At 36.1% G+C, this 15,074-nt stretch overlaps 1 protein-coding gene across 2 annotated transcripts; it reads right to left on the bottom strand.

Moving 5' to 3' along the window:
- Positions 1-5,543: 5,543 nt before the first annotated feature.
- LOC110909037 (histidine kinase 1) lies at positions 5,544-11,084 on the bottom strand. Of its 2 annotated transcripts, none has more exons than XM_022154050.2 (13): positions 10,664-11,084; positions 10,346-10,582; positions 9,466-10,263; positions 9,122-9,369; positions 8,835-8,994; positions 8,634-8,760; positions 8,455-8,544; positions 8,190-8,384; positions 8,024-8,093; positions 7,883-7,925; positions 7,561-7,701; positions 6,053-7,030; positions 5,544-5,977 (listed from the first exon to the last, which is right to left on the bottom strand). In XM_022154050.2, the coding sequence occupies exons 1-13, from the start codon at positions 10,907-10,909 to the stop codon at positions 5,735-5,737; spliced, it is 3,576 nt and encodes a 1,191-aa protein (XP_022009742.1). In that variant the 5' UTR covers positions 10,910-11,084; the 3' UTR covers positions 5,544-5,734. The 2 variants fall into 2 exon arrangements, with proteins under 2 accessions (XP_022009742.1, XP_022009741.1); XM_022154049.2 differs by having other exon boundaries at positions 10,340-10,582; positions 10,664-11,078.
- Positions 11,085-15,074: the final 3,990 nt, after the last annotated feature.

Here is a 15,074-nt window from a genome sequence, read left to right as displayed (position 1 = left end):
CGCCTCTTTTTGACCCGTTAACCTTCCATGCTTCCATCCATCTTGACATGATCCCTATACTTTCATGTCATCGCATTCACATTCTTGTTAGCATACATGATTGTACATATTAACAATCATATCAAATTCATGTTTCACATTTGACTTTCATTAGTCAATTCTAACAAGCATAAGGCATATTTCCACAAGTTAATCTTTCAAACTCATACAATTCATCGTGTCATCACATATAACACGTATGGATATAACACGCATCATATGACTTTCTATAATATCACAATTGTGACAAAAGTCCAACATTGCTACTTATGCACAGTTGACTTTCAAAAAGTCAACAATTTATCATATGAACTTTCGACTTAACCTCATACATCCATGTCATTATAGTAGACTATACTAATGACACTATATACATTTCATACTCACGATGCAATAAGCATACAACCACATGATCATCTAGTTATATGCACATACCAAACATATTTAATTCCGTTCATTCTAGTAACATAATTCTACAACTAACACCATGACCTATGCTTAACAACCCAACATCATTCTAACTTCATCCTATTCTAATGATCTCATATGCTTCACATTTAGTGTACTTTTACTTATCAATTTTGATTAAGCAATTATTCAAACATGTAGTAAACATCATACCACTCCGACATAGAGTACAATATTCTAATGCATACTTTTACTAAATAACATGGCCAACCAAATCCTACATGAATTCCATATAAAAATAGATTTCTCATGTTTATTTATCATCAAATACATCATATCCCCATATTATACGATTTCATCCATTACTTGCATACCATTTCATCTATTAATCCCACCTAGGCATTTCATCAAACACTTGGTGTGCATGCCACAATTTATGCATAATGTACAAGTGTTTCATGCTTTACTTCCTACTTCATGCCTTCATTCATCAATTAACACAAAAACATCAACAAATTCATATCACATTCAATCTACCTAACAAGAACGCATTACATACACCATAACACAACAAGATGTGAACAAGGATTGGACTTGGGTGATCATTCAAGTCATCATCCTTACCAAAACAAATGGGTTTCACCTCTAAACATCAAATTAACCTAAATCATGCATAACCCATGTTCAATATGATGATTCTAACACACACCCATTCACAATTTCATACAAATTCGCAATTTACATCATAACCCACTTCGTGAAAGATCACCAATCTAACTTTTAAGACATACCTTACAATCCCCTTGTGAAGGTGATCATTAATCCGTGTTCATTCATGAATTTAGACCTTGATTTGCCCTTCGATTTGATGATTCTTCACGTTTAGGGTTTCTTGAGCTCTCATGAGAGCTCCTGCTCCTTTCTAGAACACACGAATGTGTGTGTTTGTGTGTGTTGATTTTCATAAATAAACCCATCTTTCCATCCTAACCATTTTGGTCCCTCAAGTTTTCTCACTAATTAGAATTGACACAACTTTCATCCCTTATTTGTTTCTACCATACTTTTAACTAGGACGAATAACCTAGTTATTTATTTCTTGATGTACCCGATCATAACATTTAACGAATATAAACATTCGGGTTTTGGGGTGTTACAAGATCTAAACATATTCACGATTGAGAGAATGTTTTCTAACTTTCTTTCAACTCTTTTACACTCAATGCACTTAAAACCGGTGGAATCGGAGCTTGTGCCGACATACTACTCGTTCTTGTGGTTGTTTGGTTCAAGATCTGGATTCTAGTCACGAGACTACCGATTCCGGGTTAGTCAAGAACAATCGTCTGGAACCAGTGAACTGACTGAGCTTGGGTGATTCCTGTTCAGCCGGGTCACTAAAGCGAAGGATGAGGTTCTGTTGGCTAACACATTATCAAAACGCCTCGATAAAACGACAAACAATAAAAAACAACCAAGTGGAAGACGAACGGGACGACTAGGATGGGGTGTCGTCCGATCGGACTGCTGTCCGAATGGACAGCCACCCGAACGGCCGGTCAGCCGAACGGCTTGCACTATGGGTTCCACACTTAACCACTTCATCTAAAGTTTGGGTATTGAACGAACTGCTAACCGATCGGACTGCCATCCGATCGGATTACTCTTCGGATCATGAGATACTTAGGCTTTAACACATAATCGATTTTTCTAACATGTTCAATGCACTAGGAATGCCACCCGGTCGAACTACTGTCCGATCAAGTGATATCCTGCTGAGAATTTGTTCTCGCTGAAGTACCAGCCGAACGAGTTGCCGGCCGATCGAACGGTCCGATCGACCGACCTGAAAGGTAAAGATACTTCAATGTTTTTAAATGCTACAACAAAAACTTCAAAAGTCAAACCACCATACACAAACACATCCTGCTCAAAGGAAGAAACAATCCACTCGAACAGTCATCCGATCGGACTACCGTCCGACCGGACAACTGTCCGAACGGACTGTCACGCGCACGGCCAGCCGACCGATCGGACAGCCATCCGATTGACCATCTGACCGACCCATCAACACTTGTTTCTGTTTTACACGTTACTTATCGTTCTACCATCGAACTATTCAGGCTAACCCTACTCTCAAGCCCTCCCTTCAATCCATCAACCGCTGTGAGTATACTCGATCCCTTTTTGCTTTATGCACTTTTGGGTTTTACATACGTTACTTATACAAAATCACAATCGAACACACTATACAATACTTTAACGCTAACCGTTATCGCATGTTATACATGACTTAATGAATGCTTGTTTGTTATGTTTACACATGGAATGTTGTCTACATGCCTTAACGACGATAGTACTATAGTTTGGACTCAACACCCGTTCACTCGGGGGTTGTTAAGGACAATTATTTGCATGGATTACAGTGGTGATCATGTATTACGAACTGCCTCGAGCAGTCAACCCGCAGTCATTGGTATCGATAGGTTCATGTCGATAACTAACATGCTTCGTTTTCCTCTGTGTACGTGCTGGTTATGCGTAAACTATTTCGAACTCTATATGCTATTATCAAACTTGTATGCACACCTTTACACTATGTGTATTGACTTTTATTTTAACGTATGTGACAGGATCTTAGGATGCTTATCTGCTAGGAAAGCGAGGCTAGAATAAAACTCTAGAGGCCAACAAATAGTTGTCTGTACAAATGAAATCAAGGGTCTCTAGAAGCAGATAAACAATTGGGCTATTTTGAAAAATCTGAGTTGTCGGAATAGAACTATTTGCCTAGATTTTGTCTGTAATAATTTGTTTACCTTTTGAGACATGGTATGAGACATGTTACTTTAAATTAATTGGTAATGATAATTGTTATGGAAACTTCTGGATAATCTGTTTCGCTCAGTGCCGCACCCCGATGATTCCGCCATCGGTTGGGGTGTGACAGGTAAATCTTGTTCTCCAAGATGCTCCACAAGATCATATTTTAGTCTATAATGTGTATCTTCATCAATGAGCTCGTTATTAACAGTGTCATCGAAAACGAGCTCGACTGGAGAATCCCGAATATGTACCGGTGCAATCGCGCTTCCACCGTCTTATAGAATCATATTATGCATAGTAATGCACACATATACGACACTCCTATTTTTTTTAACACTCATAGCATGCATCGGTTGTTCACGTAAAATGGGCATTTTGGTGGAGTTCCATTTTGTTGAGTAAGAAATAACGGAGATTGTTGGAGCACATTGATGTCGCTTTGTGAATCTGGTGGACCACAAAAAGCATGCCAAACCCACAAATCTTGAGAGGCCACCGCTTCGAGCATAACTGTCGGGTAACTGTGATCCCCCCTCATATATTGTCCCCACAACTCTGTTGGACACATTCTCCAAACAAAATGTGTACAATCAAGACTACCTAACATCCCAGGAAGGTGATGTTTCTCCTCATGAGCTTGGTACAAGAGCGTAATGTTGTGACTAGTAGGTCTACGTAAAAACTCGGAAGCGTATAAATTACATACCGTTTCGCAAAAAATTTCTAGACAATCACGGAAAGTCCTTTCGGCCATATTTAAACACTCGTCGTACTCGTCTGGAGGGTTACCGGTTGCAAGTTGCTTAATCGTCGACGTAACTTTTTGCATCGGTGTAAAACTCTTCTCATACTCGCATCCAGGGTCTCATGAAACCACGAGTTATTCGCTTGCACGTCACTCACAATTTTTAAAAAATAACCTTTTCGACATACGAAACCTATGACGAAAAACCTCTTCGTTGAATTTAGGCTCCTCGACAAAATAATCTCTCATAAGGTTTTCGTGAGATTTCTCTCGATCTCGACGAACATATTTCCTTTTTCTAGAAGTACCCGTGTCTTCTAGTTCGGCGGCTTCGTTAATAAGATTTTGGAAAAAAAAATTAAACTATTATTGCTTGAGGAAGAATCATCGTCTTCACTAATATCAATTGGAATGAATAGCAGTGGTATATCATCCATTATTCAGAAATAGAAGTGAAAAATGGAAGAAGTGAAAAATTGAGTAGGATGGAGAAGAGAATGGTGAAAAATGGTGTTGAATGTTGTTTTATAAAGAAAAGTTGATTTTTTTATAAACGGCTAGTTCCCAACGGATAGGTAACGGCTATATTCCTCAAACAATTACACTCAATCAATCGGTGACTACTCACCGCCCTCCACACTCACTGCTCAACGAATTGGGCCTGGCAACCGTTAACCGATCGGTGAACACCATTCACCAAATGATTCACTGAAACCACACCGAGCACCCTAAAAAGCTTTCATCACATCATCTATGTATAGGAACGTGCATGTATTTTTACAATGAACAATACAACCATATTTTCATAAAAAAAGCAATCGTTTACATTATTCTGTTCCTTCTTCCTTTGAACAACACTGACCCAAATATTTTCGTGCTAAAGAAGTATCAACTACGGACGATATTGGGTGCCGGTATCTCGAATTTCCGTACCCATTTTTTCGAGTAACCACCTTTTGACATCTTACCGTACGAAATAAGAATATTTCGGTAAGAGGTACCGGCACGCTCACCCTAGTATCAACAAGCAAACTGAAATTGCATTGACACAAATCGCAACCTCAAGAAAAGAAACCGACCATCTTCATTGCAATTCGTTTGGATATCGAGCTGAAATCAACTCCTATATTGGCTGCCGTTTATGCAGACATTCTATATTTCTTATTTATTTAAGCCAATTAATCATATAATGCAACGCAGTGATTTATTCTGTCATAAGATGACTGTCATAGTTTTGTTACTTGAAAAATCCCAGCTAGTACAAGACTTACAAGACCGATCAAACAGCACCAGCGAAGAATTTGAGGCGTTTTTGACTGGATCATAATTGCCCACCAACTGTTTGTGATAATGTCAATACCAAGATTTGCTAAAAAAGAATAACAGTGTCCAAAAAGGTAACATTTCTTATTGCAATTCATGGGTTTGCTTCCATAGAGTATTAAAAGACACATCATCAATGTAATATTTATCAAGATTATCATCTACTGATATACATAAGATTTTGGAAAAAAAAAAAAAAAAAGAAAGAAAACTGTGTACTTGAACAAGCACACTTTGGTTATTATTAATATTATTATTATTGGCCACAAGATTCAAAAAGAACTATGCTTTGTCATATGTTTAAGTCAAAACTCTGCTCCTCTATGCTACTATTTATGCTATACATTGGTACAATTTATAAACTTGTTGTTTCTTCTAACTTGTGAAGTAACATTATTTTATGCTGCTTATTATGTGAGAATTAGGTTGTAACTTAGTTAACGATAAAATGGTGGAAACCATAAGCTTGCAGTCAATAGGTTTCGTTAGATACGCATCCATGCCAACTTCTAAGCATTTAGCTTCATCGGACGACATGGCGTGCGCTGTCAGTGCAACGATCGGAATATGCAAATCGGTTCCCATTTCCGCCCTCCGTATTGTTTTTGTTGCTTCATAACCATCCATCTTTGGCATCTGGTATCTCAAAAATATCAATCAAATCAGAAACTATCGTATAATTATATTAATATTAATATCAATAGTTCTTACCTGACAATCCATGAGTATTAAGTCATACGGTGGCGGATCCCGCATCTTTGTCTGAGCTGGCATACCATCTTCTACGGGACGTTGTAAAGCTTCCACTGCCTGCACTCCATCTCCTACAACCGAAACTATGGCACCCATTTTTTCAAGCATTATAGTTGCCACTCTCTGGAGTATCGGTGTATCTTCTGCAAGCAAAATACGTACACCTTCGAGCGACTTTTGTCCGTTAACTGTCTTCTCCGCGTACTGCATACGATTCTCCTGAGAATTACAGCGATTAGCAGCCACTGGAAATGTCTCATTTGCCCCCAGTTTGTTCCTCTCTGAACATACTTCAGTTAGTTCAAGAAAACAGTTGTTTACAGCTCCGTATCTAGAAGAAGAAAATGTACGCCGTGTTTCTTCAACTTGAATCGTATTAATTTCCGATTTTTCAGAATCGTTTGAACTTTCAGGATCCGAATGCACATTATCAATTTCCAGAAATTCATGTGTATCACCTCCCAAAATACCACCATGTCTTAACGGAATCATTTTTTCTTTAATGGCAGCTTCCATTATCTGAATCATTTTCGATTTATATAACGGTTCGTTTACCATCAACAGATGTCCTCGGTTATGAAGCTCCATTTTGATGGTGTTAGACGTATCATGGTTTAAAACCCATGCAAACTTTGCTCGTTTATTAAATATATCCAAGAAATTGAGCTGTTCTTTCCATATGCCTGTGCTTAAATTTAGCAATCCGATATCAACAACTACAATGAAAACCGAAACCTCCATTTCCTGCTTGCTTATTGATTCGACCTTTGAACATTCGTATGTCAAGTTTTGTGTATACCGCGAAGGTATAAAAAGCTCCTGAAGTATGTGTGTTAGTTCGTTCCACTCACATGCATCCCATGTGGGCACTCCGATTTTAAATAGCCATTTCGACAAAATCATCCTGCACATACTTCCGTTTAATGCAAGCACTACCTGTATTTACATTGTAATTACCTTCACAAGTTGCATTTGATTATACAAAATAATAGAATCCACATATTAAATTGGAGAGTAAAATGCCATTTTCGTCCCTGAAGTTTGGTCAGTTTTGCAACTTTCGTCCAAAGGTTTGTTTTTCCGCATCTGGGCCCAAAGGTTTGAAAATGAAATCAAGCCATTTTCATCTGGATCGATAACTCCATCCATTTTTCTCCGTTAAGTCAGGGGTATTTTCGTCTTTTTTTGTTAACTTAAAGGGAAATTCTGTCTTTTCAGGGGTATTCGGTCTTTTTATATAAAGTGAAAAAGACCGAATTGCTCTTTAAGTTGACAAAAAAGACAGAAATACCCCTGACTTAACGGAGAAAATGGATGGAGTTAACGATCCGGATGAAAATGGCAAGATTTCAAACTTATTAGATCCAGATGCGGAGAAACAAACTTTTGGACAAAAGTCGCAAAACTGGCAAACCTCAGGGACGAAAATGGAATTTTACTCTAAATTGAAAAAGAACTTTGCTAACCTTAAGATTATGATCTGCATACTTTAGTTTGTAATTTTCTTGTGGTATATCTGCGGGTGTACCAAGTAGCAGATAAAGTTGCATTAGAGTCCCTGGCCCGTTCTTTTTCACAACTCTAATATCTCCACCCATTTTGTTAACCTGTTAATAACGTTTTTATTACGAATCAGCTTTTTTTTTCAGACCTAAAGCAATGTGTCTTACAAGAACATGCCATTTTTATTTATTTTATTTTCTTGTTCCTGCATGCGTGTTGTGTTGAAGTTGAGTTATCTTTTTATGTGGTAATTCTATAGTCGGTTAGAAAGACGGTTTATCTCACCAGAGTTCTAACGATGCAGAGTCCAAGACCAGTTCCACCATGCCTGAAATTATTTAAAAAAAATCAGAAATGTATACAAAATATACTGATAATTTATTAATGCGATCGTGTACAGAATATTAGGTGGGTGGTATTGCTTACAGTCTAGTCGTTGACGGGTCAGCTTGTTCGAAGCTTTCAAATACTGACTCCCATTTGCTTGGATCGATTCCTGTACAATAAAAAAAGATAGAAACAGAACAAATCATAATCGTCTTTTGGATGATATTAACCGAAATGTTCATTTATTAGTAGTAAAAAGTTATACCACATCCGGTATCATCAACTTCAAACCAAAGAATCACTTTTTTGTCCTTCTTGCAGGAACTTTTCTCTTCGCTTTCCTGTTGTATCAGTTTATTCTTTGGTGCTGGCCATAAAGCTTTTTGATCAAGCCGAAAATTCCCATTTTCGGTACAAGAATGTGGATCTTCACACCATCCTCTCAGATTAATGTATCCTGCTGTAATTCAATTTTTAATATCAAGATATCTGGTATCTTGATGAAGTTATTTAGAGAACATTGCTCTTACATGTTGTAAATTTGATTGAGTTGCTGATTAGATTAGCGAAAATCTGAACAACTCTAGCGGAATCCCCTTGAACAACTTTTGGCATATCATCTGATCACACACAACACAGAGAACAAAACAAATTATTAACCTTAAGTAGAGATATAATTTAGTAATAATAATGCTGTTATGGCACATACCAGAGAGATCTATAACGGTTTCCACATTGTGGTTTTTGCATTGCACGGAAAACATATCTACTAGATTTTCGAGTTCTCGCCCCATGTCAAATTCGGCTTCTTCCAGAACCAGTTTTCCTGATTCAACCTGCAACTTATAACTCTGTTAGAATATAACTTGAATATAGTTATGATAAAGTTATTATTTTTTTAATATGTCACCTTGCTAATGTCCAAAATATTGTTGAGAAGCCGTAGAAGAGCCGTTGAGCATCTACGGATTTGGCTAACTGTTGCATATTGCTCGTTTGTGAGACATTCATCGGATATAAGAATGTCAAGCAATCCTATGACTGCAGCCATTGGTGTTCTCAGTTCATGACTGTCAAATTGTAACATAAAAAGTTAAAAACCATAAATTTCAAATCTAGAACCATGCATGTTCGACATTTTCTAACGCTTTGATTAATAGAAAATGTTAATAACAAGAAATTTGTTAAAACATTCACCTCATGTTTGCTAAAAATTGGCTCTTGTAGTTGCTAGATGCCTCTGCTTTCCTTCTTGCATCCAAATGGCTAATTAGTTCTGCACGTAACTTCATTTCCTTCGAGACCCCATTTGTTAACACAAATATACATACACATCCTATAACTAATATACACACAGATGCAGATATCAGTATCATCAACGTTTTAAAAGCTCGCTCGTCCACCTTTCCCATTATGTATTTCCTTGGAATAATTAAAACGCCCACCTGTAAACGGCATACACATAAGAATCTGAGAACACACACACATACATATGTACAACTGTACATACATATAAAACTGACAGAAAGAAGTAAAGGTACCATGGGAAGTCTCTTTAAGTTCAAGAAAAACGAGTCGATGTAATAAAGCTCGTTGCCTAATTTCGCTTTCTCTATATGAACCTCATGGTTCGGCGGTGGTTTATTCCCATAAGCTTTTAGTAGCCACTTGGCTCCGGTTTGTATGACCGGGTCTTGTGAGTCAACGGCCATCATGAGCGTGGGTCCATCCGATGTGTTTGTCAACAACGGAGTTGTGGAAGAAGTGGCTAACAACCAACCCTCTTGAGACGTCAAGTAAATATGACCACTATGAAACTCAACAAGCTCTTTCATAAGCTGACCGACGCTATACAGGGAGGTGGTAACGCCCACAACCGCCACTATACTCCCGTCAGGCGCATCACGAACCGGCATAGCCGCTGAAAGCAAGGGCGAATTTGTAAATTTACTCACAGCTACATGCCAAGAAGGTGCACCATATGGAACTTGAGAAATGCCTGCGATATTGATCAACTCGTCTGGAGGAATCGCCTTTTGTTTTCCAATCTTATCACCAGTGTTGGGATCCAGTGGCTCTCTGTACCAGATTGCTGATATGTTACTACGTATCGTTTGATCATTCCACCCTTGATGAGACGATGACGCGTTGACATCATAAGGTCCAGCTCCAGCCATTGTGTAGTTTGTGAGATCATTGTATATGTAATATGTACTGTTGTCTCTAGGATCTCTGTGAAACGCTTGAACAAAACCGTTTTGGTACTTTATCGTTATCGAATTTAGCGCTCTGTGACTTGCAAATAATGCCCATGTGACAGCTCTCATAACTTCATATAACTGATGAAACAAGTTTACAAGATTCACATTAGTTTTCTGTATTTATAACAAAAAAAGAAAATAAGCTAACATAAACCTCAACTTGCTGTGCTTGGTTTTCCGGTTTTTTGTACTTTCTGACCACATACTCAGAGAGCTTAACTTGAGCCGTTGTTATTTCGACAGTAGAATTTAAAACACCCCACATACGTAACACAGGCCGCTGTAACAATTCGTATCGCAAACCATATGCCAAAGCGTTTAACGATGTTCTTGTGTACACTTTAGTAAAATGCCATGTGAGAAGTGTTAGCAGACCTATAAGGATTGCCAACATTACCTGCACAAATAGATTTTCATTTATTAAAAGATTCTAATTTATTTTGGTATTAAAAATTTAAAACAGGATGTAGTTTGGTACCATGATGGCGAGTCGGGCTACAAAGACGCTATAATACGATGACAGACAATTTGTATTGATGTGCTGAAGTTCATCTTGTTCGACGTCTCTATGCAGACCTCTTCGCCTGCAAGGCGAGTGGTTCTTTTCCCATGAATCTACAGCGGAATGAATTCTAACGAAAACGCGTCTTATAAAAGTCGCCATTGGTGATGTGTTTGATGATCTAGAGATCACATAGTTGCATTTGTTTCCTTTAACCTCCATTTTATTCTTCTGTTAAAACTAAATATTAAGAAAGAAAGCACCATGAATCTTTAGCCAGAAGTTTGTTCCTGAACTGGGTGCTATTTCCACCATTTAGAAGGTCACCATATAAGGTTTTTTAAGTCAAAAGAGTGGGGACATGTGGTTGTGTTTTATTCACTTATTCCTCATCTACATTTTAAGTGCTTCCCTCTTATTTATTATGGTTACACATGGACTGTTTTTGTTTCTAGTATTTATGTCTCTTTAACTTATTAACAATTAATATGCAGTCAAAACTTTATTCCATTTTTTTTTGTACTTTTACGGTAAAAAAAATTACCGTAAAAAGTTACAGGATATACATACAGTAAACTACTGTAAACTGTAAACCCCTCTAGTTCTGCTCATTCCATCAAATTCTGAGAGAATAAGTAAAGAGACATACAAAAGTGTATAGACATGCTTTAAAGAGAAAATGTGTTATTAATTAATGAGCTTTTCTGGTAATAATATGTTTGCTTTACAGACTATTCTATATATAACAGGTGTCAAATATGAAAATATTAATTTGCCAACTAATAAATAAATTATGATAATAAAGGATAGTCTAATTTCAAGTGTTTTGCTTATTAAACAAAAATCAAGAAATGCCGGAAAATTAGTGAAAAATCTTCAAAGTCAAAATCAGGGCTCTGGGTCGAGACTGGGTCAAATCGCGTATGGCCGTTCTGTCACAACGTCAAACTTGTTACAACGTGTCCCATCCATGTATTGTAACATTATAACTCAAAACGAATTAAAAGTTATGCCTGTTTTAAGTTGGTTTTTTTTTTCTAACCCGTATAAGAATCTTTTGGATGTGTCCCACATAAGAAAAATTGAAACTTAAGATGTACTATTAGTGAATAATCTGCACTAACCACTGGCCACACACACAAAGCAAGCACCTGATGAGTGGGGTTGCCATTGATGGTCAATAGGATATATTTTCTTTTCATGCTGACAGAGAATCAAATAATTGGTCTAAGATATAAAAATCAAGAACCCACACAAAGCTGTCTATGATAACAGCTTTAACTAGATGGGACACACACCTAAATACTAGTACCCATGATGTTGCAACTAAATATTAATACCCATGATGAACAAGTACCCATGCCACAATCGGTTAACAGAGCTTTGAGTTATGCTGTGTGACTCATGTTACATGATGAACATGGACGGTACCTGCAATCGGCTGACGGGCTTGCTTTGAATTCGTGTTTAAGAAAGCGACCTCCCAACACATTGCGGCATTGCGCACGGAGCACTACTTGTGACTAGAGGGATTTGGTCAGCTCATTAGTTGACATGGTCAAACAGGTTTATCATGACCCAACATATTATGTGTTTTATACACTCAACTACATAATGTCTTGTTTCTTTTATTGGTCCAACATTTCATGTTAGATTTTTACCATCTTGACATCTTGTCATTTATCAACCTCATATTGCACATTATGAAACTTGCATAAATCACAATATTGTTTTTTTTTTATTCTGCTATTTCACACACCCTCTAAGCTATAGACCTTTGGTACATTACCATCTTGTCGTCACCAATTGAATAATCGAAATATAACGAAAAAATAGAAATTATGAAACCAGTGTTTGATTATGGAATATTTTTATACGAGCTTTGTGGTTCAATTATTGTTATATGGGTATAAATATCTAAATCTAACTGTCATTAGATCCCAATCTTAGTTTTTTTTAATAAATAATATATTGTATTTCAGAAAAGTTTTATTGCAACTTTTAAGTAATATATCACTTGATTCCTTATTCTTATTTATAAAATAATAAGCTTAACTTTTAATTTAGCCTAAAAATTGGTTGGATTTATTAACTTATTAGATAGGCTTCATTTAACATAGATTTACAAATGATGTTATACAAAATTACAAAGAACCACCTCTCTTATATCCGAAAAAACCAAACCATTTATAAGGCTATGAGGTGTGGGGGGCTGGGGGCTCCATCCTCGCTACGTCACCATGTATAGCGCCCATCACCACACCCTCCAAGTGAAGAGGGGGGCGCCATTGATGAGGCTCCATGGTGGTAACACCCGGTAACGCCCATATGCACATATTCAGGTGGGGCCCACTAGTTTTAAACCAATCAAATGTTTTTTTTTATTTTTATTTAATAGGGGCTTCATCCACACCCTCTAAATTAAAGGGGGCTCTATAGATGAGGTGGATCCTAAGTGGACTTGATAAAGCCCCATAGGACTCCAACCACACCTCATAGCCTAAGAGAAACTGATCCCTTATGAAAATTTGAAAACTGAAACATTAGTTATAAATTTGATTTTGACACACATAACCAGACATTTGGTTATAGTTTCTTGGGTGTGCTAACAATGATATTATATTACATTATAACTAATAGAATTTACATAATAGTAGTAGTAATACTACTAATAATACTAATAATAATAATAATAATAATAATAATAATAATAATAATAATAATAATAATAATAATAATAATAATATGTGGAACCTAATCAAATTATTAATAAGAAGTTAAGATGATTTGGTGTCCCTAGATTGCTACTAGAAATAGACAAAGCATGGGGTATAAGATTGTGATTCCCAATTTGAAAAAGATGTGTGGTATGGTATCCATGAAAGATTGTGCTCCTCCGGTTGCTCTTTTATGCTATTTTCGCTTTATTAAATTTTCACATACAGATATATTTTTGTTTTCATGGTTAGAAAGATATAATGGGTTTTAAAGTAGTTAGTAATATGGTTTGATAGAGTTTAGAGAATTAGAGTTACTGTAAGTTCTTTTTATCTACATTGTTTATAATATTGGAAAAGATTGAAAATTCAATTGTGGAGAAAATATATCTTTCTTGACTTTGATTGATGCCACTCATCATCACAAAAATGCTGAATTGGATTCATTTATAGGAACATGTACAATGCATTGTTTGGGACATTTGAAAATTTATGCTATCATGCATCGCAATGGTAGTTGATGAGGAGTGCAATTGAAATTCATGCTTTGTGGATTAAATATATTATGTGTTTATTATTTACATACATCTAACGGTCAAGGGTGTGTGTATACACATAGTATCTAAAGCATATGATATATAATTCTTTAAAACATATTATCAACTTTTAAACCAATTATCTCATAATTTTATTTTTAATGATTTATAACTTTTTCATATGTTAATATAATTTTTAAACGACATCATAAAAATGAGTGCTTTATTCTCTTTAGTTTAAGTATAACGTTGCTAACATTGCTATAGTTTTTTTTATTTAAAAACAAATATTAAAATGTTACATGATTATAAGTGTCTGTCTTCCCGTATGCATCACGCGAGCACCCCTCTAATATGTATATTGAAGGGTTTTGCTAACTTTTATTCTCTTTTTTTTTTCTAAAAGTGTAAAAATAAATTTGTAACATTTATATATATATAGGGGCCAATTAATGTACATGGGGTACGAGATGAAATTACGCACGTTATAAACACACAAAACCTAATCACGCATGTTGAAAAAACATAAATCATGTTGGCTTGAAAAAACATAATCACGCATGGTTATGATTTTCAACATGCGTAATTATGATTTTTCAACGTAATAAAGTATATAAAAGTTACAGGTGCTTAAAAATAGTGGAACTAGATAAATTAAAAACCAACTTGGCTTTTCCTTTTTTGTCCTACTTTTCTAACTAATTAAAGAAGTGTCTTTAGCTCTGGCTTAAGAGGGTGTTTGGTGTTGCGTTTTCAAAATAGATTATGCGTTTTCAAAACTGCGTTTTGAAAAAGCATGTAGGTACATGCTTCTCCAAAACTGCGTTTTGAAGGTAGATAATCATTTTTTCATCCAAACACTTTTTTAGATTATTTATGTTTTATAAACGCAATAATCAAATAACCACTTCAAAACGTAATCCCAAACACCCTCTAAGTCATTTATTTGTCTTGATCAAGTGTTCACGTAACTTCGTATGTCCCGCATGGATTCTAATTTTTGTATTTAATTCCTTAGAGCACTGATCGCATCTCATACTTAATATTACTCCCAATATCTAAAAATATGAAAGAAGATATAGTTTTTCACTTATTCAGGTTACACATCTCATTCTTTATTTTACTCTTTATCTC

The sequence above is a fragment of the Helianthus annuus genome, chromosome 14 (genome assembly GCF_002127325.2).
Source record: "Helianthus annuus cultivar XRQ/B chromosome 14, HanXRQr2.0-SUNRISE, whole genome shotgun sequence".
Lineage (NCBI taxonomy): Eukaryota > Viridiplantae > Streptophyta > Magnoliopsida > Asterales > Asteraceae > Helianthus > Helianthus annuus.
Note: the sequence above shows the minus strand (reverse complement) of the source record. Positions and strands in the feature narration are given on the sequence as shown.

Excerpts from the sequence above, each read along its gene's own strand:
- LOC110909037 (XM_022154049.2), bottom strand. The coding sequence starts at position 10,909 with ATGGAGGTTAAAGGAAACAAATGCAACTATGTGATCTCTAGATCATCA. Across the intron at positions 10,583-10,663 it reads TAGCCCGACTCGCCATCATG|GTAATGTTGGCAATCCTTAT; the intron begins GTACCAAACTAC and ends CTATTTGTGCAG. Across the intron at positions 7,031-7,560 it reads ATGCAGATCATAATCTTAAG|GTAGTGCTTGCATTAAACGG; the intron begins GTTAGCAAAGTT and ends ATGTAAATACAG.